Source organism: Phalacrocorax aristotelis, chromosome 2 (assembly GCF_949628215.1).
Source record: "Phalacrocorax aristotelis chromosome 2, bGulAri2.1, whole genome shotgun sequence".
Lineage (NCBI taxonomy): Eukaryota > Metazoa > Chordata > Aves > Suliformes > Phalacrocoracidae > Phalacrocorax > Phalacrocorax aristotelis.
Window position 1 is genome coordinate 114,604,997 of NC_134277.1, and position 25,598 is coordinate 114,630,594.

The 25,598-nt window shown below is 37.2% G+C and overlaps 1 protein-coding gene across 2 annotated transcripts in view; it reads right to left on the reverse strand.

Annotated features, from left to right (window-relative positions):
• The window catches only part of SMCHD1 (structural maintenance of chromosomes flexible hinge domain containing 1), an 83,900-nt gene that overhangs the window by 42,201 nt on the left and 16,101 nt on the right, over window positions 1-25,598 (reverse strand). For both annotated transcript variants that reach the window (XM_075084774.1, XM_075084773.1), the window contains exons 4-21: window positions 21,457-21,539; window positions 21,218-21,348; window positions 19,606-19,720; window positions 19,345-19,464; window positions 16,344-16,510; window positions 14,188-14,281; window positions 13,847-14,057; window positions 12,883-13,006; window positions 12,600-12,783; window positions 10,737-10,934; window positions 10,494-10,607; window positions 9,918-10,024; window positions 9,555-9,637; window positions 9,290-9,403; window positions 8,079-8,156; window positions 7,879-7,998; window positions 1,650-1,794; window positions 1,326-1,422 (exon numbers count right to left, since the gene is read on the reverse strand). In XM_075084774.1, coding sequence (XP_074940875.1) covers window positions 1,326-1,422; window positions 1,650-1,794; window positions 7,879-7,998; window positions 8,079-8,156; window positions 9,290-9,403; window positions 9,555-9,637; window positions 9,918-10,024; window positions 10,494-10,607; window positions 10,737-10,934; window positions 12,600-12,783; window positions 12,883-13,006; window positions 13,847-14,057; window positions 14,188-14,281; window positions 16,344-16,510; window positions 19,345-19,464; window positions 19,606-19,720; window positions 21,218-21,348; window positions 21,457-21,539 — 2,285 coding nt within the window. The remainder of the gene's footprint in view (window positions 1-1,325; window positions 1,423-1,649; window positions 1,795-7,878; window positions 7,999-8,078; window positions 8,157-9,289; window positions 9,404-9,554; window positions 9,638-9,917; window positions 10,025-10,493; window positions 10,608-10,736; window positions 10,935-12,599; window positions 12,784-12,882; window positions 13,007-13,846; window positions 14,058-14,187; window positions 14,282-16,343; window positions 16,511-19,344; window positions 19,465-19,605; window positions 19,721-21,217; window positions 21,349-21,456; window positions 21,540-25,598) is intronic.

Sequence of the window (25,598 nt, forward strand, 5' to 3'; positions counted from 1 at the left end):
CCTATCTCAATCAAGTTTCTTTTCTCCATTTGGCATGGTTATTCCTTCAACTTTTTTTTCCTTACTCCTTTGCCCAAAACACACTAATTTTCCCCATGCTCTCCATTTCTTCCTTCTTGTTGTTCCTTCATTCACTATCTCCTTCTAAATTCTTTCCAGAATCCAATTACTAGCTGTTTCTCTGAGATATTTTAGCTGTTCTGCTACCATTTCAAAATCAACTTTTAAGGTGCTGAAAATTTTTCCAATGTTGTTCTCTGTTTATTTTAAATTAAGCACTGAAAATTACACTGTATTTATGTTTTTAAATTATCTGTTGTTTTTAGTCCATTGTCCCACCATCCTGCTTTTTGCCATTATTCTTCATTACTGTCTTAAACAGTCCTTTTTTCATATAAATTAGAACTGCTACTTTCAGTGCCATTTCCTGTATTCCCTCCAACATTTTATGCAATTAAGCAATGTAAGAAAATAACGACCCTTCTTTTCCATTTTTATGGTATGGTATTATTTCTGTACGGCAAGTTCCTTAAATGACTCTTGGCCTTGTTTCTCACCAAATTTATGTCTTGCCACAGCCTGGCACTTTTGCTCCTGCACACTTTATTTTCCATAATCCACCTCTATTTTCTGTCATTATTCTTGCCCTTCACCTTGAATTCTGAGCTTTACCTACAAAATGTATTACATTCAACACTCCCTAGTTTTAAATAAGCTGGTATATGCTCCCTGTTCTCTTTACACACCTTTCCAACAACAACATTATATGATTTTTTCTAAGCCACGCAGCAGTGGTATAGTGAGGTATCTTCAGCTATTTCCGTTCCTAGCTTTGTCTTTACTATGCTAGACTGCAAGACCAAATGACAGGATTCGGACCTGGTTAGAATACTGTGTAAACATGCCATATACATGATTTTAAATCTTGTGCTGAGAATCCATCAGTAACAGGTTGAATTTGGATGACATATTTGCTACAGAAGTGAAAAGAGCATTTTGGATGTGTCTAGAGAAGCTCAGGTAGTCACCACTCATTAACTATTACTACTCATCACCTCAACTACAGGAAAGAAAGATTTCAGTGCTTCCTATGCTACTTCAGTGCAAAAGACACCAGGATGATTTGGCTTAAACCAATTTCAGCACTAGTTTTAACTAAGACAGCTGATTTAGCATGCTGGATACACTCTAACACACACCCATGTGTTGCTCAGCCCCTCCAGCTCCAGTCCCATCCACTAACAGGAATTATTCGCTCTGTGGTTTGGTTTTTTTGTTTGCTTTCTTTTAAATATGTTTCTTCAAGTTTAAATTCATGAGCTTACCTTGCCCTGGCAACTATTTACACAGCCTTTAGCAGTGACTCCCTTAATGAAGCACTTTGTTCCTGCAGTTATTTCTTCATACTGCAATGTCAATCCACTAGAAAAATACATCAAAAGCAAAACAGTAAATTTAAAAATAAACACAGTGTTTTAATAGACAAGATACTTTCAGATATCCTTATGAAAATAAAACAAAAAATTCCAGTTATTTTATATGAATAGCATCAAGTATATCACTTGGACAAACCCCAGAGAATTACTATATTAATGTCACATGAACAAAGGACAAAGGAAAAAAAAAAGAGAGAGATATGGTTGAATTACCTAGCTTCAAGAATTGGTTTAATGTCAGTTGACAACTGTGTTGCATGACCAAATTCATCCTGCAATTCCAAAGGAATATTGAAAGGTACTCCAACTCGAAAAGGAAGCTCCAAAAGACCCACTGAAAATTTCTCTGGTTTGCCCTCTACGGGAAAAGAATAATACAGTTTTAGCAGGAATTACGTGTGTTCATTGGCTTTTTCTTAAGTAAGGCTGCAATTAAGCCAAGTGGTTTTCAGCCTCGAAGTAAACAGGCTGTTCAAAATACTCTTGTAACTAAAATCATGGTTTATTAATTGATCCTCTTTTTTTTAACTTACACTAACATAGAAACAATAATTAAAACATAATAGCAGCAGACTACAGTATAAGAAACATAACAGGGCAGCCAAAACTTCCAACGTACTTCGAACATCAATACAGCACCTGCAAGTGGACAAGCTCCTTGTGGACAGCTTTTCTTAGATGTTTAATTGCTTTAATTCTGTTAAAATAAAATCATTCATGCAACCAAATATTTTTGTTCTACAGCTATCCCAAATTTGAAAGATAAAAATGAGTAACGATGAGTATTTGAAAAAGGAACATGAGTGCATCCTTCCTGTGGAATCTGGCCCCATTAGACTGCCTCCAATTAAGCACTGAAAAAAACCAAACGACCAAACAGAGCGGTACAAATGGGAGCTTGTAAACCAGAGTAATGTTTTGTGGAATCAAACTGTGTTGACCAAGTGGCCTTTGAAAAAAGAAACAGTACAGTGCTGAGCTAAATGGTAGATGTCCTATCAAATTATTTTGGACTCAAATTAACAACTACGTTCACCACCTACAGGTGTCATTATTAAGGAGCTTCTTTTGCACAAGAGATGTGAAGATCATGGGGGGAGAGAAAGTGTTACCTTGTATTGGCGATAAATTATTTATTGGTAACAACAAAAACAAAAAGACCTCAACCTTACAGTGTTTATGGTTTTGTTTAAAAGTGAATAATAAAACTGTTAAGTGATTTGACAAAATAACAGCAAAAGAACTTCTGCCCTGTCAAAGCGGATAACTACCAAAAGAATGTGTCTAAACTAAAACCACAAAACTTAGAGATTGACTTAGGAAGTTTTTTAAACTAGCATTTATGATGATTTTTTAGCTTACCAAGAAGAACTGTAAACACTGAGCAACAGCCTGCTGTCAGAGAAATAAAATAATTTGTTTCTCAGACAAAAGAGCCGTTCATTTCAGCTTAGATTTTAATTGCATTTTTAGAATCTATATACACAAAAGGTCACAAAAATGTTACTATTTTGGAATAATGAGTGTAAGGATTTATGGCTGCCTCTGAGAGCACAAAACATTGCAAAAAAGACTGGAAATTTTATCTTTTCAAGGCTGAAGATATTAAAAATGTCAAATTATCTTCTGACTAGATAAAAAAGCAGCAACGACAGCAAAAATTGCTTTTGGTACCCCTTGTGTTAGAAGTACCAAACTATCAGTTCATTAGATTTTTAGAGCGTATATTCCTTTCTGAGGACATTTGTCAGTTTCAACTGTTACGGAATTAACATTTCAATTGTTATGTTAAGGAACCTTTAATTGAAGGATGCCATGCTGGGGAATTGAAAAAGAATTTTTAAAATACAGGATGCAACTTTTAAGTCTATTTGCTTTGATAAAGAGATAATGAAGGAGCAGACAAGGTTAATGTATGCATTTGTTCAGAGAAAGAGATTTTTTTCTCTTCTTGGAACTTCACAGAAGTATCTTGATACTTCAATGACAGGTTTTCAGACATATGTTTAACTTTTCAAGTAATGCCAAACATTCTTCTGTATCATCATACAAGAATACCTCTTTTTATTCTGCCAATAATACTTCTGCAGAAGCTTTTAGAAGAATATGCTACAAAGAACTCTTTTCTACCTAAAGGGTTTGCATTCAAAGCCTCTAGTGTTGTGGAAAAAAATAGGAAGCTACCAAAAGCATCTATTTTTTCTTGATCTTCTGGAAACAGATGTTAGCTCTACCTCCTGAACTTGTGACAAAAATACCCATTTTAATATTAAATGCAAAGGAAGTAGTATTTTTCTGTCTTCCCTCCTCCCCCTCCTCCTTGTAAGTAAAGCTTACAGAGTGGTTGAGGTTGGAAGGGCTCTCTGGAGGTCATCTTATCCAATGCCCCTGGCTCAAGCAGGGCCATCTAGAGCCAGTTGCCAGGGACCATGTCCAGACAGCTTTTGAATATCCGCAAGAATGGAGACTCCACAACCTCTTGGGCAACTTGTGCCAGTGCTCGGTCACCCTCACAGTAAAAAACTGTTTCCTGATGTTTTCGGGAACCACCTGTGTTTCAGTGTGTGCCCATGCCTCTGGTCTTGTTCTTCTTGGTCAGGTGGCCTACAGCAGATGCTCACTACAGCATCATCCATACTGGTTTGCTCTTTAATCCCACATCCTTACAAGACCACTGCACATGTCCCAAAACACCACATCTACACGTCTTTTAAATACCTCCAGGGATCGTGATTCAACCACTTCCCTGGGCAGCCTGTTCAAATGCTTGACAACCCTTTTGATGAAGAAATTTTTCATAATATGTAATCTAAACATCCCCTGGAGCAACTTGAGGCCATTTCCTCTTGTCCTATCGATTGTTATTTGGGAGAAGACTGACAACCATCTTGCTATAACCTCCTTTCGGGCAGTTACAGAGTGCCAGAATCATAGCATCATAAAATCATTTAGGTTGGAAAAGACCTCTAAGATCATCAAGTCCAACCATCAATCCAACACCACCGTGTCTCCTAAACCATGTCCTAAAGTGCCATGTCTACACGTTTTTTGAATGCCTCCAGGGATGGTGACTCCACCACCTCTCTTGGCAGCCTGTTCCAATGCCTGACCACTCTTTCAGTAAAGAAATTTGTCCTAATATCCAATCTAAACCTCCCCTGGTGCAACTTGAGGCCGTTACCTCTCATCCCAGCACAGTAACTTGGGAGGATAGACTAAGACCCACGTCACTATAACCTTCTTTCAGGTTGTTGCAAAAAGTGATACGGTCTCCCCTCAGCCTCCTCTTCTCCAGGCTAAACAACCCCAGGTCCCTCAGCAGCATCTCTTAAGACTTGTTCTCCAGACCATTCATCAGCTTCGTTGCCCTTCTTTGCATACACTCCAGCACCTCAATGTCTTCTTTGTACTGAGGGGGCCAAAACTGAACACAGTATCGAGGTGCAGCCTCACTAGTGTACAGGGACATAATCACTTCCCTATTCCTGCTGGCCACACGGTTCCTGATACAAGCCAGGATGCTGTTGGACTTCTTGCCCACCTGGGCACACTGCTGGCTCATGTTCAGCCGGCTGTCAGCCAGCACCCCCAGGTCCTTCTCCGCTGGGCAGTTTTCCAGCCACTCTTCCCCAAGCCTGTAGTGTTGCATGGGGTAATTGTGACCCAAGTGCAGTATCCAGCACTGAGCCTTATTGAACCTCATACAATTGGCCTCGGCATATTGATCCACCCTGTCCAGATTCCCCTGCAGAGCCTTCCTACCCTAAGGCAGATCAACACTCCTGCACAACTTGGTGTCATCTGCAACCTTACTGAGGATGCACTCAATTCTCTCAACCAGAGCATTGATAAATATATTAAAAAGAACTGGCCCCAAAACTGAGCCCTGGGGAACAACATTTGTTACCAGCCACCAACTGGATTTAACTCCATTCACCACAACATTTTGGGCTAAGTTTTTTTGCCCAATGGAAAGTACAATCAACCAAGCCATCAGCAGCCAGTTTCTCCAGAATATCATGGGAAATGGTGTCAAAGTCTGTACAAAGCCCAAGTAGACAACATCCACAGCCCTTCCCTCATCTACTAAGTGGGTCACCTTGTCATAGAGGGAGGTCAGGTTAGTCAAGCAGACCTGCCTTTCCTAAACCCATGCTGACTGGCCCTGATCCCCTGGTTGTCCTGTATATGCTGTGTGATGGCCCTCAAGATTATCTGCTCCATAACCCTCCCTGGTACCGAGGTCAGGCTGACAGGCCTGTAGTTCCCCAGATCCTTCTTCCAGCCCTTCTTGCAGATGGGTCTCACATTTCCTAACCTCCAGTCAACTGGGACCTCCCCAGTTAGCCAGGAGTGCTGATAAAGGATTGAAAGTGGCTTTGTTTGCACTTCTGCCAATTCCTTCAGTACTCTTTGGTGGACTTCATCCAGCCTGACTGACTTGTTTGTGTCTAGGTGGTGTAGCAGGTTGTTAACCATTCCCCCTTGGATTATGGGGGCTTCATTCTGCTCCCCATCCCTGTCTTCCAGCTCAGGGGGCTGGGTACCCGCAGAACAACTGGTTTTACTGTTACAGACTGAGGCAAAGAAGGCATTAAGTACCCCAGCCTCTTCCTTGTCCTTTGTCACTATGTTTCCCCTGGCAACCAGTAAAGGATGGAGATTCTTCTTAGCCTTCCTATAGTTGCCAATATATTTATAGAAACGTTTCTTATTGTCTTTTACAGCAGTAGCCAGATTAAGTTCTAGCTGGGCTTTGGCCCTTCTAATTTTTGCCCTACATAACTCATGACATCCATGTTGTCTTCCTGAGTTGCTTGCCCCTTCTTCCAAAAGTCATAAACTCTCCTCTTTTTTTTTTTCCTCCTCAGTTCCAGCCAAAGCTCTCTGTTCAGGCCTTCTTCCCTGCCAGCTCGTCTTTCAGCACATGGAGGTGGCCTGCTCCTGTGCCTTTAAGATTTCCTTCTCAAAGAATGTCCAGCTTCCTGGACTCCTCTGCCCTTCCCAAGGGACTCTGTCAACCAGTCTCCTAAACAGGCCAAAGTCTGCCCTCCAGAAGTCCAAGGTAACAGTTTTGCTGACCCCCCCCTCCTTACCTCTCCAAGAATCGAAAACTCAATTATTTTGTGATCGCCATTCCCAAGACGGCCTCCAACCATCACATCACCCACAAGACCTTCTCTGTTCACTAACAAGAGGTCCAGTGGGGTGCTCTCCCTAGTTGGCTCACTCACCAGCTGTGTCAGGAAGTTATCTTCCACACACTCCAGGAACCTCCTAGACTGTTCCCTCTCTGCTGTATTGTATTCCCAACAGACATCCGGTAAGTTGAGGTCTCCCACAAGAACAAGGGCTAGCCATTGTGAGACTTCTCCCAGCTGCTTATAGAATATTTCATCTGCCCCTTCATCCTGGTTGGGTGGCCTGTAACAGACTCCCAACATGATATCTGCCTTGTTGGCCTTCCTCCTGATTCTTACCCATATACACTCAACCCTATCGTTGCCACCATCAAACTCTAGACAGACAAAACACTCTTGAACATACAGGGCTACCCCACCACCTCTCTTTCCTTGCCTATCCTTTCTGAAGAGTTTTAGCCACCCAAGAAAGGCTTATAAGCAAAAACTAACCAGCCACTAACAGACAAATGCACAGAAATAAAATCTTAGAGGATGAGAAAAACAAGACTAGCAATGCACCAGAAACATGATGTAACCGTACACTGTTTATCTTATGGTCATCAACAGTGTCATTAAAATCAGAATTTGTCAATTTTCTTGGGAAGATATGATCAGTCACATACTATTTTAGGTCACATACATACATACCAGAGTGTATGGCAAGACAGAGTAACATCATACATATTTAATAGTATTATTTTTATTCTGATATTTCAGTAAGTATTTTATGATGGTTAATCCAAAGATACACACCCATTGTAACTGAATGAGAATTTAGTTTTGCATAAGTTTTTTTTTTAATTAAAAGAAGAGACTTCAATCTCAACATGCATATTTTGGATGCATAATCTGGTTTTGAATGAGTTTCTCTGTGTGGTTTATGCATGAATAATTAATACTAGTTTTATGAAAGAATATTTATGCCAATGGCGTAAGGAAAAAGGGTGATTCTAATTAAGCAGAAGTTTACTTTTATTAAGTACATTTAGGAAAGGTCACACGAGGGAAAATCTTTTGATTCCATCAACACTTTTTTGTAAAACTGACTGTATAGCAGAGCCAACACGTTACAGGTGAGATCAAAATCTATCAGACAAAAAAAATAGATTTTTTCTGGAAATACTTCATATTTGACATGCAAATGCTACTTTTCAGTGCTGAAGATTACCTCTCAACTAAAATATGAGTAACTGTGATATACAATGAATGAAATAGAAACATTAAAACTAGAAGAAAGTTGGCATGACTGGAATTCTTACCAATAATAGTAAACTTAAATATTTTAGAGGGTAGAGGCCTTCCTGCATAAGTGTCTGCATTACTTTCATTCAATACTACTTGCAGTTTCAAGGTGTAGTTCCCAAGTTTCTGAAGATTTTCTAAACAGAAATATAAATACAATTAGAAAGGAAAAAAGTAAAATTATAAATACACAAAAATATTGCATATGTGAACTTACCCATTTTTTTAAACCAGTATGGCCATTTGCCTCCATGCTGACTGATATGAGAAATTATTTCTTTATTCCCAGTAGGTGCTGCAAAACAAACAATTAGCTACATGTATTTCTACTTTACACCATAATTCTTCATTTTTTCAAGTATTGCTATCACTCATTATTAAGTATTACTATCACTTCTAAGTCTAAATTCAGCTTTACAATTGATCACATCTAAAAAAAATGAATTCCCTACCTAATCTCATTTCAATTAAAAATTGCTAGCCTCTGACACATTAAACTGAAAGCAGCAGGTCTGTAAAGTTGAATTTTATTAGCTCATTGGTTGTATGTTCCTCATTAAGTCTGAGCACTTGTAGGCTGTGCACTCCACACCAGCAACTGATTGACCTAACAAACGACCATAACAAATTAGCTTAGATGGAAGCAATGGTAAAAATGTGCAGTTGACTGAACATATAATTGGGGAAAAAAGAACATTCTTTTTTTGCTCCAAATTATTGTATCTGTCTTTATAAACACTTCTGCAGCGTTATGACACATCCAAAAAGAGAACACACTGAAACTTCAAGGCAATTTTTTAGTGATTGGTTCTATAACCTAAGATAAATATAGGAATAATATTTATAGTTTGAAACTTCAAGAGGCATTAATGTATATGGTTTTCAAAATATAATTTAGAATAAATACAGAATGTGACTGCAATAAGACTACACAGAATAAAAAGAAATGCAGTAAAAATATACATTGCTCTATAGCTAAGTACAACTGTTTCAGACCCTGTTCTGGCACCAAATTGCATACATAAAACAAAGTAACAATTGTCAACTTTCTTAGGTGTTTTCCTTTGGATGTGTAATTCTGGAATATTGGATTGCTGTGTTAATATGTCATATGAATTGCTGTGTTAATTACAGAAACTTTGCCCATTTTAACCATGTTCTTATGCATATTAAGTAGACAGTCTATAATTGACAGACCCTCCTTACATATAGCATTAAGACATCTGTCACATTATGATTACATTAACCATTTGGCATTGCAGCAATTGTCATTTCATGAAATGTGGCTTTGGAGTACTACATGCTCTGATGGGACATTGTCCTTAAAATTAACAGCTATAACCATCTCTATACACACACACAAAGAAATGAATTATCCATTATGTGTTTTTAAAATAAAGACTCAGTTAAACGTACTGAAATACTTACAATGTAAAATAACCTTGAGTTCAACAAGAAGTTTCTTTGAACCTCCGTGGCTTGTACCTGGAAGTTTTTGCATTGCTTCTCCTTTTTTATTCAAAATTACTATTCTTAATGCTCCTGTATTTAAAAGGAAAAATGATGGACTTTAAAAATGTGCTGTGTATTATAAGTGATTGGATGTTTCTGTATGCTTGTTTTATTAACAAGAGTGAACACTATATTTTTAAATTGACATTTTACTCTTTACTATTTGGAAGAAAAAATATACCTATTGGTGTACCAGCAAATCTTGTTTCGTTTGGTAATAACTCATCCCCTTCAGGCCACGTTACTGATAGTTTGTCAGGAAGTCTAGTGAAAAAGAGAGAATGAACAGTTTTCCTCTGAGTAAAAGACAAGGTAGTTTATCTTCATTAGTATATACATGAAGCTATTCTTTTCTGGGGGCCGGGAACACAGGGGGACAGGACAGACAATGACACCCCCAAACTACTTCTTCCTAGTTTAGAGTCCTACCGAAACAGCTGACTGCTTTCCCATTTGGGAATAAAACGGAACTTTTTTATTATTCTAAAGAAATACTAAACCTGTTACTACTAAATAATTAAATTAATTAAAATTTAGAGCTTACCTTGCCATTTCATCCTCTATGTATTTTTTAACAGCTTTATCAGACACTGTTCTGTCAAGTTTTGAGATTGGAATAGTTTTCATTTCAGCATATAATGCCTGAGGTTCCTGAAAAAAAAAAAAATTTAAAAAAATTGAGTGCAGTTATAAAGAGATTATAATATGTCAGAGGAGAAACACCTCTCTATTAAGGAACTAGACAAGTCAACGCAGACCTAATGCAATATGCTAATAAATACTACCTTGTGACACCACAAGACACTGTTCTAAAATTTGCTGAAAACACAAGGGTTAAGAATGGATGTACAACATACTGTTGATACCAACTGTGGTACTTTATTTTATATGCAAATTTAAATAAATCAGATAATTGATAATTAATAGTTATTTCAATATATTTACATTAAAACTAATGTAACTAAGTAGTTTGATTATTTCTAGATTGCTGAATCTCAAAAAACTACCATAATTTTCAACAGTTATTCAAAAGTTGTTTAAATAAAAGTCTGACCCACGATTACGTTTAAAGATTCCATACGCATACTAGGTATGTGAACCTTTTTTGTACTTGTCTTACCAAAGCAATTTGAACCTCTCCTCCAGTGGCATATATATCCCCATCATGGTCTCCATATAAAAAAAATTTCTCAATACTTCCATAGAATATTGGAAGAGTCTTAACAGTTTTCACCTGTAAAGAGAAGACAATTAATGTCAATACACCCCTGTGTCAAATGTATAGTATTTGCCTTTTATAGGGTTCAAATGCTCTATTACAAAATAAACATAAAACCTCAACATCTGTGAGCAACTAACTTACCAGCTGTCCAGTTTTGTATGTTTTCCCATCCCATTCTATTGCAGCATACATTGTCCAAGGGCTCTGCATTCTTTTGGATGGTAAGTCAGTACGTGTAGTTACTCCTTTAAAGACTGTGAATTTTATCTGTTTGTCATATTTTTCATGACAGTCTTTGAGCCACAAAGCAAATTCTCGGTCAATTTTCATTCGTTGCTCCTATAAAGAGATTACAAAACAAATGCATATTATTAATGTTCTACAAAATTTACATCTCACAACTTCATAAGTATGAACAATTGTAAAAGTACAGTTATACTGCACTAAAAAAAAAACAAAAAAGATTCTTCAGCTTGGAAACGCTACAAAATTCTAGGAAAGTTATACTTCAAGCCAGAAAAATTGTTTCCCCTGGCGCCGATATTCCTCTATTGGAAGGGACCTCTGGAGATCATCTTGTCCAACCCCCTTGCTTGAGCAGGGACACCCAGAGCAGGGGGCACAGGAATGCGTCCAGGTGGGTTTTGAATGTCTCCAGGGAAGGAGACTCCACAGCCTCCCTGGGCAGCCTGTTCCACTACTCTGGCACCCACACAGTAAAGAAGTTTTTTCTCATATTGAGGGGGAACTTCCTGTGTTCCAACTTGTGCCCATTGCCCCTTGTCCTGTCATTGGGCACCACTGAAAAGAGTCCAGCCCCCTCCCCTTGACAACCACCCTTTAAATATTTGTAAACATTGATAAGATCCCCCCTCAGTCTTCTCTTCCTCAGGCTGAACAAACCCAGGTCTCTCAGCCCTTCCTCATAAGGGGGATGCTCCTATCCCCTGATCATCTTTGTAGCTCTCTGTTGGACTTGCTCGAGCAGTTCCCTGTCCTTCTTGAACTGGGGGGCCCAAAACTTAACAGAGTACTCCAGACGTGGCCTCACTAGGGCAGAGGAGAGGGGGAGGATAACCTCCCTTGACCTGCTGGCCACACTCCTTTTCATGCACCCCAGGATACCATTGGCCTTCTTGGCCACAAGGGCACATTGCTGGCTCAGGGCCAACTTGTTGTCCACCAGCACTCCCAGGTCCTTCTAAGCGGAGTTGCTTTCCAGCAGCTCAGCCCCCAACCTGTACTGGTGCATGGGGTTGATCCTCCCCAGGTGCAGGACCTTGCACTTGCTGCTGTTGAATTTCATGGGGTTCCCCTCAGGCCAGCTCTCTGGGTCTCACTGAATGGCAGCGCAGCCTTCTGGTATATCAGCCATGCCTCCCAGTTTTGTGTCACCAGCAAACTTGCTGAGGTTACACCCTGTCCCGTTGTCCAGGTAATTGATGAATATGTTGAACAGGACTGGATCCAGCAGAGACCCCTGGGAACACCACTAGTTACAGGCCTCCAACCAGACTCTGCTCCATTGGTCACAGCCCTCTGAGGTCTGCCGTTCAGCCATTTCTCAATCCACCTCACTGTCCTCTCATTTAACCCATGCTTCCTAAGCTTGTCCATGAGGATGTTATGGGAGACAGTGTTCAATGCCTTGCTGAAATAAGGTAAACAACATCATCCACTGCTCTCCCTTCATCTACCCAGCCAGTCATGCCATCATAGAAGGCTACCAGGTTGGTCAAGATGTTTAATGTTGGTCAATTGTTTAAGAAAATAAAAGGAAAAAGACTAAATCTTATTCTTACAGATTTAAAAAGCCAGCTTTACTACTCACTAAAACCGAGAGAAATGTCTGCTACAAAGTCCTGTAGAAGTGCCCAAGGTGAAAGTTCTCCAGAAACCGGGCAATATTCAGTGACACCAACAAACAACCAGTGAGTAAGGGTTTCTATAACATATGCATTAAACTTTGCCAAGAAGAAATACTTAACAGAATAAAATGATTACCTGTCCATTGAAGATTCTTGTGAACAAAGTGTTCTTATCTTTTAGCTTCAGCTCCAGATCCATGAAAGTGAGTTTGTTTGTGCTGACCTGGAACTTATCATTGGTAAATAATGCACCAGAAATTCTGTTGTAGCATTCAGCTGGTGCCAATCCTCTCTTCTTTGGAGTAGCACACCAGTCAAAACTTAAACAAAAGGAGAAAGACATTAAAACCTTTTTATAGAGACAGGTTTACATTATAGAAACAGACTGGTTTACAATGTAGAAACAGATTACCACTTACTCTTCCACAGTTGTGTATGGTATTAATCTTCCATTCCAAAAACATTCAAAAATAGGCCTTTTTCCTCTGGCACCCTTTTCTACTATAAAGCAGTCTTCATCATCATCATCATCTTCGTTTAATTCTTGATTAAAAACAAGACAGTATCCATGAATAAATTTATTTAAAAAACGAATATAATATAAAAAAAAATAGAGCAGTCTAAATTAAGGATTATCTATACTTAAGTTAGGCATAGCAGCAGTACATATGATATCAAGCTAGGTATATATAATATTAGGATTTTTTTTCCAGTTTAAGAAATATCAAGCAGAAAAACTAAGGAAGGCTAAGGAAAAATTTCAAACAGGGATTGAATAATATTACCAAATTTGCAAATTTCAAATCTGAATAAATACTATTTCTTCCTCTTAGATTCATCTGATGCTTTTCTAATAATCATAAAATCTTGCCACAAGTAAAACCAAGATTTGTTTTGTCAAAAAAGAGGAAAAAAATCACCAACAGAAAATTATCTTAAAACCCTAGCATCTGAAAACTGAAAGACTGGATAAAACAAATTTTAAATTAAAGGCTTAGACTACACATTGTCCTCTGCGGTATTCCAATGTTAAAATCTCTTGAATCAAACTGCTGGTGTTTCATTACTTTCTCGGAGCAAAGATCTAACAGTCAGGAAAGTGGAAATGTTTCAGTCAGACTGCATTCCATAAGAGTTTATAGTTTGAAATCATACGGTGTTATGTCAAAGATCAGGTTTACATGAATGAATTACCACAACAGCCAATTTGTTCACAGGATTTGTTAATCCAAAAGAATGTGAACTTTCCTGTTCTGGCACGACTCAAATTAGATGATAATTTACACTTCAATTTAAATTGTTCTAGTTTCTATTTCATTAAAACATTTAGAGTAGTAGGATTGTCTATAATAGGACTGATAAGCAGCAAAACATTTCACTCACTTGATGGAAAACATGGATCATCAGGGTATGTTTCTCTATCATACAGGAAGGGATGATATCGGATGATGCCTTCCACTATACCTTCTCCTTCAACATGTGCCTTAAACTCAAAACTGTCTGCTGCTGTATTTATATACAATGTCTGCATGTCATCTTTGATCTCCCTAAGATTTACAATCTTTGGTACTTTTCCTTTTTCAAACATTGAAATCTGGAAAAAAAAATAAACCAAGTTCATTTTCCTTAGACCAAAAAACCTGCAATAATTAGCATTTGTGACATTTATCTTAACTCCTAGCAAAATTAGTTAGTTCCTATGCTGCAATGATAAACAGTCTTACCTGAATGTCGATATTGTTGAAAGGGGTTACATCTTTTGTTACAGCAATAGTTTCATTTCCTTTTGGTCCATGAATATAGTAGTGATAGATGTGTCTGAAATACATTTTAAATGAAAAATAAATTTCAGAAAGTGAAATTTAAAAAATGGCACATTTTAATTTTCAAGAATCTAATTAAACTCCTATTTTTATTAAAATATAACTGGTTCATTGCATTGTTATAAATCAACTCCATTACAAAATGTACATCTGGTACAGAAGATTTACTAAAGGGAGTAAGTGACTCCTTTTCACTCCTTTCAACTCTCACCTCCTTCACGCACAATCACATTAGGATCATTTTTTTAAAAAAATAATTAAAACCACTACAAACTGGAAAATAATATGCAAGTGAAAAAATTTATAATTTTTAAATGGCTACAGATCCTTTACATCAATGTGCAAACTAATAAAACTACTGTAATTTGTTACGCACTCTGGAGACCGAACAGAACTACAGCCAAAAAGCTTTCCACACATTGTTTCTGATATCAGTTTTGTATTGATCATCTAATAGTAATAGAAACATTTAACAACAATCCCTATCCTTAAGTTATTTACAAAAAAGTAAAGATACCCCATTTGAATATAGGCAGCAGTCATGGATGTGTTCCGTGTATTACAAATAGTATTTCATAGAATCATAGAATTGTTAAGGTTGGAAAAGACCCTTAAGATCATCGAGTCCAACCACTAACCTATCACTGCCAAGTCCACCACTAAACCATATCCTCAAGCACCACATCTACCCTTCGTTTGAATACCTCCAGGGATGGAGACTCAACCACCTCCCTGGGCAGCCTCTTCCAATGCCTGACAACCCTCTTGGTGAAGTTCGTCCTAGTATCCAACCTAAACTTCCCCTGTAAACATTATTTTCTAATGGTACTTGTGCTCATTTAAGAAATTCAAAAAAATCAACACAGTCAGATAGATTTATTATTTTCACAGAGCTATGGAGTTTGAGAAACCTGAGGAACTTATGTCCATTTATGTTAACTTTTCAGCAAGATAGCTAGTTCTTCCTAGCTCAAAAACTGAGTCCTTAAACCTCATGGTGGTAGTGTGCAGAAGAATGAGATTAAACAAGTCAATGAGACTGAATGTATGGAGGAAGTTAAATGTGCCTGCAAGTGTTTATAACAACTTTATTTCTGACATCTACTGTACTAAATTCACCCCAAGAAGAAATCTTAGTTCCCAGACAAAAGCCCCTTAGGGTGTCATTGCTCAGGACTTTAGAGCAGACTGGTACGTCCAAACTGCTTAGCATTTTGTCCACATTTCTTCCAGACTTGAAAAGGTGCTCTCACGGCCTTAAGAAATAAGTATTTTAGGGGGACGTCTCCCCTCCCTCCACTTCAAAGCACCTGAAACAATGAGGGCTGTGCTGTAGCCCATTAAAGAAGAAAAATAAAATTGTAGCTTGAAAATGAAGTTCTATGGTTTGCCAGATTTCAAAATTGGGCTATGACTTCAGAGTTCAATTTACATTCACAGACAGATCCATCATCTTAACAGATAAGCCCACACGATTCACAGGTATCACAGACTTCCATATCTCCAGGATCTGTGGGCCCACTGATGACACCTCCATGGTACTGAGTCAACAGTATCATCTATCATTCTCCCTCAAACTGGGATGAAGCAGCAGCTTTTTTTGTTGTTGTTAAAAACAAAAAGCCAACCAAACAAAAACAACACATAAAAACCCCCATCAAACCTGTAATTACAAAGCTAGATATCAAGGTTAGGAGTACAGCTGTGAGAAAAGTAACTTATCAAGCTATCAATAATTATTACATAAATAATGTAACCATTCAATTGAATAGGTTATTAATAACTAGAATGTATAATTATGTATCAATTATCAAGTCACACTGAAACTGATGTTTGTAAACATATTTCTTTGGATGGGGGGCCCCAGTCAGTTGGGCTAGTTTCTGTAAAAATCAGTTAGCTAGGAAGCTAAGAAGACTAATTGTGTCATCAAAAAAATATGTATCAATAGCCTTAACAGGAATAAAGCCAATGACCATGTACAAAAAGTAATTAATAATTATCTGACTTTGTTAATAGTCTACTTTTAAATCAAATCTTTGAAATCACCAACTTACGCCAGCTGCCTTGTCCAAAGATGAAAGTAGTTTTTCAAGTACTGCATGTGATCTGGTTGTACACCTGTAATGACAACTGCTGTGAAACTCTCTTTATCCCTTTCTTCTAATATTAGATTATGAAGAAATCTTTCATCATCACTTGTGATGTGAGTAGAGTCAGATGGCTACAAAAAGAATAAAATAGTAACAGCATGAATGTACACTGAATTTCTGAACTCCCATCAGCTTTGAAAGGGATTAAAAAACAGAACAGGAAAATAATACAGAACACATGATGCTAAGAATCACAAATAATTAATGCTTAAAATACAGCTTCCAAATTAAAGTCAACAAACTAAGAAACTTACATCCCTGATCCAGTTCATTTTCAACTCACTTTCATCACAGCATTTGAAGTATTCAGTCTAGAAATGCATTTAATCATATCTAATGTGGCGCTGTGTGATATCCATGTTCTCCTCCACCAAATGGAATTATTATGTGTACAAGACATAAGCCTTTTTTAAGAAAGCCAAGCCAGAAAAGAAATTATTTGCTTTCAAATGGATAGGCTGCTTTCTAGAACAGAAATTGAAGTGGAAGAAACATGCATTTGCTGTGAAGGGGAAAGGGTGAATCCACAGTTCCATCTGAAATAACCAGCAGTCTCACAGAAACAGAAATTCCTGATTCCAGAAAGTCCTGATTGTCTTTTCCTGGATGGATGTACTTTACTCTTATGACATGAGGCTTCTAAGCTGCATAGAAACACAGTGGTTGATGTCATGCTTCATGCTGGACCTGTGAATAATCTTTTACATTTGGTGCATTCAGAGAAGCTGCTGTTTTTAATACAAAGATTGAGATCTTGATAGCAATTGCAAACAATTGGTACAACTGAAAATATTCTTTCCCAGGCTGTAGTAAATGTAGCTTCATGCAGGAAAACAGGCAAAAAGGAAACACATCACTGAGTTGGTAAAAGGACACATCTCCTACCTAACTCTAGATGGTGAAACACATTAGTCAAGGGAGTTCTGTTAAGACATATTTCCCCCAGGGAATCAACCTCCTTGACTGACAGGATGATTTAACCAGTTGTGGGAACTTTTATTGAAAAAGACTGCAATTCTTTAAATGCTTTCTTTGGCCCACAGCATAGCCTCTTTTAAACCAAACAGTCTTGCTGATTTCATCCAAGCAAAAGGCTGTTTCTGTGACAGTGATGAGGTCACAGATCATAAAGAAAAGCCAGAGCCCTCACCTCTGTATGATTTGATCAGTGACCTAGAAGCTGCATGCACATGTTGAACAAGTGCTATCCTGTACAACTTAGAGTTAATGTACCTCCGAAATGCTGTTCCCAAATTCTTTGGTTGCCTCAGATGACAAACTACCATGGCACTTTTCCCTACATTCCTAGCATCCATCTCAGCTATAAAGTAGTATTTACTCGTTGGCAACATTACTGCACTCAATTCCCTGGACCATTTAAAGACAGGTGCCTATTATCCACCAACAGAAGATGGTTGGCTGGGGTGCCACCAGTGCCATTCCTCTTCAGTGTTTTGGCCTTGTTCTAGAATACCTGAGATTAAATATTAATTACATCTTGATTTCTTTGCAAAAGTAACTTTCTTTACCAACTCAATTCCTCAGAGATTCAGCTATCCTTCTCACACTGCAGTAATCTATTACAACTTCTATTTCTGCTGTATTCTCCTCTCGATCACCTAGGTACACTGCAGACCATTTTTCAAGACATTACAGAGAAATCCACACATTTAATTTCACATCAGTACAATGAATTGGCCTGGCTATTTCAGTGACTTGTAAAAACTTCTTAGACCTGAGTTGTCTACCCATTATCTCCACACTTCCATTATTTGAGTGCTTCACATCATCACTTCTTTATTGGATATTTACAAGTTATTTTTTAACCTCTAACAGAACTTTACTTGCAATTTTAACTGCATCAGCTTAATTTTTGTTTTATATTATCACCATAACTTTTCAAATAGTTGATTGCACCACCTTCTTGAATTCTTTAGTAGTATCTATACACCTAATTCACCTAGTTTCCTCCAAATAACATCTGTTAGTTTATTTTCTCCTTTTCTATCCCCCTTTTTAATATCAGACGGGGAGGGAAAGCATTTCTGCCCTCTTCAAAAAGCAGATTTTGTCTGCTTTTGATTTTTGTCTGTCTTATGATTTTATTTTCAGTTTCTATTTCTGGTACTCTACCTTCTCATCTCTATTGCAAAGATTAAAAATAAAACATACCTTTCTGACAATTCATCCTTTGTTGCCAGTCACTGACCCAAGACTGGCATGATAAAAACTGTATTCACCTCCTGTTCCTTTCTTACCCATACAAAAGACCAGGAAGAGCCCACAAGATATGGGCTATAATCAAGGTCTGATTACCTCGTCATACACAGCACCCACTTATGCTCCCATCTGCACCCTTAATTATATCTTTGCCTTTACCTCCTTCCTCAAAAATGTCCAAAGAACAATTCCTTTTGGTCTTCTTCCTTATCTTGCAGCTTTTTGCTTAAGCGTTACTTCTTCATGAAAACCATCAGGGTTTTTGTTGATCTGGGTGACTTTTCTTCCATATGCAGGGTAGTTCTTCTACATACTTCTATATAGTGCATAGTTTGTTTTCCTAATTTATTCCTTAATAGCTCAGAGAACGGACATTTTTTAAATGTTTCATACATAACAAAACAATTGCTGTTCTCAGAAAGATCTTTTAAGATGTTTTTCTTAACCTGATATGTCAAACTATGACATTTCTGCCCTTTAAGCTAAACTGAAAAAAACATCACATACAAATAAAGCCTTATGAGATAGTGTTTCTAGTTTCCCATTACTCCCTTTTACACTCCAGAGTGCAAATGATTCATAAGATAAAGATATCACCAGATAAGTATTACAAGAATATTACACAGTGAAATCACGCTGACCTGGGAAAGGCTTTCAATAATAAAAAAAAATTAAGGTCATTTACCTTCCTGTTTCGAATGTATCCACTATATATTGCTTCTTTGTTTTTCTCCTTCTTTTCAAAATCCTCTTTAGAAAGTACAAGTTCATGAACATCCTGAGAATCTGCAGGTTTGCTTATCATCTGTTTTTATTAAAGAGACAGCATTTCAAATCAAAATACGAGTTGAGTGAACATAGTAAAAGAGCTTAATGCTGTGATTGAAAGCTAGGATAGTAACAATCTGATTACGTAAAAATGTTTTAAAGTTTGACATTTACTTACTCTGGCAGATTGTCCAACGAAGAACACTGCTTGTTTGCCTCCAACTCCAAAATATGAAATATCACTGTTTAAACTACGAGGCACTGGCAAAGGGCGTACATAACCTGAATGATCACTGACAACAGAAGTAGCTTTAATAAGCTTTATCAAGACAACTATAATTAAAATAAAACCAACAGAAAACCCCTGATCTAAATAGCTTGTATTAAATTATTCCTGTAGTCACTTTGTTCAAAGATCTTTCATTTTAGATCTATTATAATTGCAACATTAAAATGTGCCTAAAATTCTTGATGCATTTTTTTTAAAAGGATGTTGACAAAGTAACCCTTTTCCTAAGTCATCTTATATATAAGACACTTCTGTCCCTTCTAGCAAACCAGATCTTATTCAGTCATACACATTCAATTTTTTAATCTAAGTAACTTGCTTATTACTATGTATAGACAATATTTTTTACACTGGAGATGAAAGACAGGAAGACATTTGGCAGGGAGAATCTGATAGAAAAAGAAACTATTACCCTGAAAACTCTCCTCCATCGTTACCTCTGGAATCGGGACATGGTCAATAGGTCTGTGCAACAGGTATTGCGGTAACAGCAGTTACATACAATTTTAATGTTAGAAGGTAAAAGGTAAATCCCTCAGTGCTCTCCCTTTGACTATGGCAAGATATTAACTGTGAAGCTGCTGCAAATGAAAATGGATTACAATGCAAGCCTGATCTTTCTGACATAATCTTTATGCCCTTATCTCCAGTTGTCTGATAGATATTGATTGTTCTATTTGGAGATGCATCCAATGCAAAACCAAACCCCTCTTCAGCTCTATTATCACTTTCTAGCACTCCACTATTTTTTAATACTCGTTTCTCGTAGGACAAGTTAGTTATGATTGAGGCTGTGAACCTTATCTTCAAATTTAATATCCTATGCTTAAGGAATTTAAAAAGTGAGTAAAGCTCAAGAACTGTACCTAACTGTTTCTCTAAAATTTTCTACTCTAGGGTAAAGCCTGGCTGTGCAGATGGAAGATCTCTTGGGAACAGATTCAGAACTGTAAAATTAATTCATCTAAGCACCAAACCCCACCATAAATCTCTAGTTTCTTCTTTACATGCAAAACATTTATTTTGCCTAGCTTTCTTCAATAAATAGACATCTTCAGCTTTAATTTTGCATTACATTGTATATGATCAAGATTAAAAAAAACCAAACAACCTAAATCAAAACCCCATATCCATTATTCCCGTAGCATGACAAATATTGAATGCATTCCTTAATACACTACTGAAATGCTTTCAGGTAACACTACAACAAAACCTCGGCAGAACATAGAAAGCCCCTAACTATATGTAGGCAAGTCAAAGACAAACCAGCTTAGAAAAGGCCACAAGAATAAAAAGGTGTTCTCATGGTATCATATTAGAGGAGCATTTTTGGGTTATGAAGCTTCTCTATTTCCTACCTACAGAAAATATGTGTTTATTTACAAGTAACCATAGAATGACAGCTTTTAGCTAAGTGTTAGTATAGACATATGTCTTAAAATGGTATTCTGTGAACCTTCACAGAGTTTGATAATTGTAAAAATGACTAAAACTTTCTAACCTCTCAAAGTCACCTCGTCTTGTAAACTTTGACAGTCTATATACAGCCCAGTTGTTAAGTTGTTTAGAAGTCATTCCTCTTCCATTATCAATCACAGCAACAGCTGGTTTTCCTTGGGAGTCATCAAATAACTGTTTGGGGAAAAACAAAAAAAAACAAAAAAGGAGCACCAGGAAAAAAAAAAAAGAAGACGACAATGCAAACTACACCTGAAAAAAAGTAGAATACTTCTATCTTACCAATTTTATCTGTATGCTCCGAACACCAGTCGTTTGGGATGTAGCTGATAGAGAATTGTCAATCAACTCGGCAAGGGCAAATGCTAAAGAAATTGAAGAAAAATAACCCTATTAAAATCTTGTTCTCAAGAGAGATCACTCTGAAAACACACACACACACTCAACAGTCGTTTCTTGTGAGCGATTAGGATAACACATTCCCTAAACAGAGAAAAGCTAAGCAATGTCAGAACCACCAAAATTATGTAACATCTTGATGTTAAGAAAAGCTTTTGTACATGTACCTTATGATTTGTTTCATCACTAAATCTCTCATATCTCTCTTGATTGTAAGAATACAATTATAGGAAGTACCTAGGTGCAGCAACAAACAAACAGGCTCCTTACCATAAGGCAAACTTGTCTTTTTCCATGGTTAGGAATGAATTCTTATGATTCATATGAAAATCCAAAGTATGCAAAAAGCTGACTTCGACTTGTTAAAAATATTGAGGGAAGAATTAACTCAATGAAAAAATCCTGAACAGAAATGTTGCGCAATTTCCAAAACAGAAAGTTATTTGTTTACAAAAAGAACACAAAGAAAATTGTTAAAATGAAGAATTTAGTCAATGGTAAATACAACCAAAGTTCTGTCACATACGTGGCAATACACAGCAGAAATCATCAGCCAAACTACTTGCACAAGTTTGTTGTTTCTAATAATTAACACTTGGAGACCTTACCTAATTAAAGTTAGGACTACCTAACTTTAGTGAAAAATGTCATTTAATTTAGGACAACAGCACCAATCTGAAAAACATACATCAAGTTTGCTTTAATTTACTCCGACTGATCAGCCTTAGCGAAAAAACATTTCCATTCAGTCTCTCCAATAAGGAAGCTTTACTCCCTACAATCTGCAAGGCTCTTCAGAATGCTACAGTGCAAATTATGCTGGCCATACACTTCAGACATACAAATCCCTTGAGTATTACTATCATATAGCAACACTGAAGTATTTGGCATTTTCCCTCAAGTTGTTTCTGAAGTATAAAAACAGTTTTCAGTTTCTTTGCAACTTTCTTCACTGCGAACAACAGGAGTTGAGCATCAGTTATGTGATCCATACTTACTATTTCATATCAAAGAACAACAGTCCTTCATCAACACATGAAACTGGTTAGGCATGCCCTTAGAGATATTGTATATAAGAAGCATCAGCTGCAGTACACTTACACATGCTCATAATTGCTGTTTGCTCAAACATTCAATTCTAGTACAGAATGAACAAAAGTAGACAGTTTAATATAGCTGCAAATTTTAATTACTAGCGTGTTGCAGAATTTCGCAAATTACTTCACTAGAGTCTCAAAGACTGAGAATTAGTAACACACTAACAAAAAAATAAACCGGTAATGTCATTACAGAAGTGGATCTAAAAGTTAGTCTGTTTCTAGTCTTGATCATTGTGGTCTCTTTAGGATTGAAGAGTTATGAGCACAAGTATTACCAGAACTTTTGGACCATTTTAAAGGCTTTTGTGGTAGCAGTATGAACACATGCAGTACACTCAGAGCATGAATCCTCCCTTTCCCTGTGTCACCTATTGCAGAGTACAGACAAGATCAAGAATTTACTTAAATGAATATGAAAAGTTTCTCAGAAACACCTGAAGCTTGTTCAATCTCCAAGAGAATGGCGATTTAAAGCAAAAGCTGCTTTAGCAATAACATGGCAGAGGAAAGTATAGGGAAAAAGTTTACTTTTCCCTTAGTAGTAGTAAAGCCTGCTTTACTACCAAAAAAAAAAAAACCCAAAAAACAAATCAACAGACTTCCAACAGACAACATTGAGATTCCCTATTTAAATTACTTTTTGACTCATGAATAAATATGCTTCAGGCTTTTGGGCAACAGTAAGCAGGGAAAGAAAAGAGCAAATGTATGTGGATGATACTACCAGATTAACCCAAACAAAAGTTTAAAAACATTTTGAACTACAGCAAGTTGTCAAGAAACTTTGATATCTAGGCCCACAGACATTGTCAGGCATGATCAAAGACTCTTCCTCTCCTGTGGATATACTTTCTTCCTGTTTCAATACTGCTGGAACACAAATACATCCGATGCTGATACATTTTACATTCAAACCACATTGGAAGGTGTAATATTTTTACATATGGATGGCAGATTTGACCTTGATACAAGATCTCTGGATAACACAAGAGGTTATCATTGGAGTTATGTACAGGGAAGTGATTGTAACATGAGGCAACAGATGTGAAAAACCTCTTTTAGGAGGAAAAGGAGGGAAAAGAAATAATTTGTACGAGAACTAAAGGAAAACTGAACATATGCTTTATCTCACTATTATTCTGAAGCCTGTTGAGAGAAGGAAAAAGAGGTTTTCCTACCAAGGGAATGCTCAGCATTTCGTGGGAGACCAATGGTAGCTACAAATCATGTGAACACTTATAGGAAGTGCAGTACTGAATGACTTCATAAAGATCTTTTGAGATTTAACAGTTCCTTCTGACAAACCAACTGTTTGTTTACAGTGCTATTTACTACCATGAAAACGGAGTGAGAATTGGATTGTTATGCACATACTGGGGAAATTCTCCAGTGTAGAAGAGTTACAGTCCTCAGTATATATTACATTATTAAATCAATAAATAAAATTTATTGATCTAAAACTCTTCAAACATTTAATATACTCCTAAACTGAAAACTTGTTCAAATATTTGTTTTCTTGACATAGGACACCATAAAAACAGAAGAAGGAACTTCAAGTTCTATTGTAGAACCTGATGACCATGCATTATCTTGCATATAATGCATAAACCTGTTTGTTTAAATGCTACCGTAAGTAAAGCTAAATGCGTGATATTTGACTCTGACTCCAAAATCCTCCTTTTCTTCTCAGATGAGACTTTTATTTTTTTCATAGAGGAATAGGGATTGGGAGTTTTGATAAACAGTTATAGAAAAACGAGACAAGAAACTACAGACTGCATATACTTCCTCAAAGTTTAACAGTTCTAATACAAGGTGGTTACAGTAACTGTAACTATATGTCAGAGGACTAGGTTCACTATTTTTCTACCCTTCATCTCTCCATTCTTGCAATATAGGTCCTTGCTCCCAATTTCCAGCTCTCATCATCTGCTTGTCCCACAAATTTTGTTGTGCTAGTATTAGCAAAATAGCATTAACTCTTTTTCTAGAAATGTTACATAGATTTAAAAGGGAAATATTAATGGTTAGTAGCAAAATTACTTGGTTTTCCAGCGGAACATCAAATAACAGAAGGTTCTGTGTCCACACCATTGCACTCAAGACCTCACATTATCCTGACATGCCACAGAACTAACAGTTTTCTTTTATTCATTATTTTTCTGTCCCAGTGGATCAGCTGCATGTGTTTTAATATTATTTCCTACTTACACCCTCATGCTGAAGAATTTTTTTTTTTTAGTCTTCAAATGTGCTTGCTAAAGGTACACTCCTTCAAATCAAGGCTGACTCCTTCAAATCAAGGCTGAACTACTCTACAGTTTCAGGAACGTATTATGGTTTGACTGCCAAAAGTACTCATTTGAATCTCATCAAATTCTGTGACTGAAAGAATGGAAATACTTCCAGTTAACATGAATCTAGCAATGAGAACAGTACTTCTCCCTGCAACTTCTGAAATACATGGATTTACCTAAAAATGCTATTGTCACACTTTCCCCCCATTAGTCAGCATTAATGTCTGTAAACTAACAATAATTCATAGAATCATAGAACAACCCAGGTTGGAAGTGACCTCAAAAGATCACCTGGCCCAACCTTTCACAGGAAAGGCAGCCTAGATGAGATTATCCAGCACCCTTGTCCAATCGCATCTTGAGAACCTCCAGCAATGGGGGCTCTACCATGTCCCCGGGGAAGCTGTTCCAATGAATGATTCTTCTCGCTGTAGAAAACTTCTTTCTTATATCAAGATGAAACCTCTCCCAGTGCAACTTGTACCCATTGCCCCATGTCTTCTCCATGTGGCTCCTTGCAAAGAGAGAGCCTCTGTCCTCTTGGTAGCTGCCCTTTAAGTACGGAATACTGTGATGAGGTCCTCCTGAGCCTTTTCTTCTCCATGGAGAAAAGACCTAACTCCTTCAG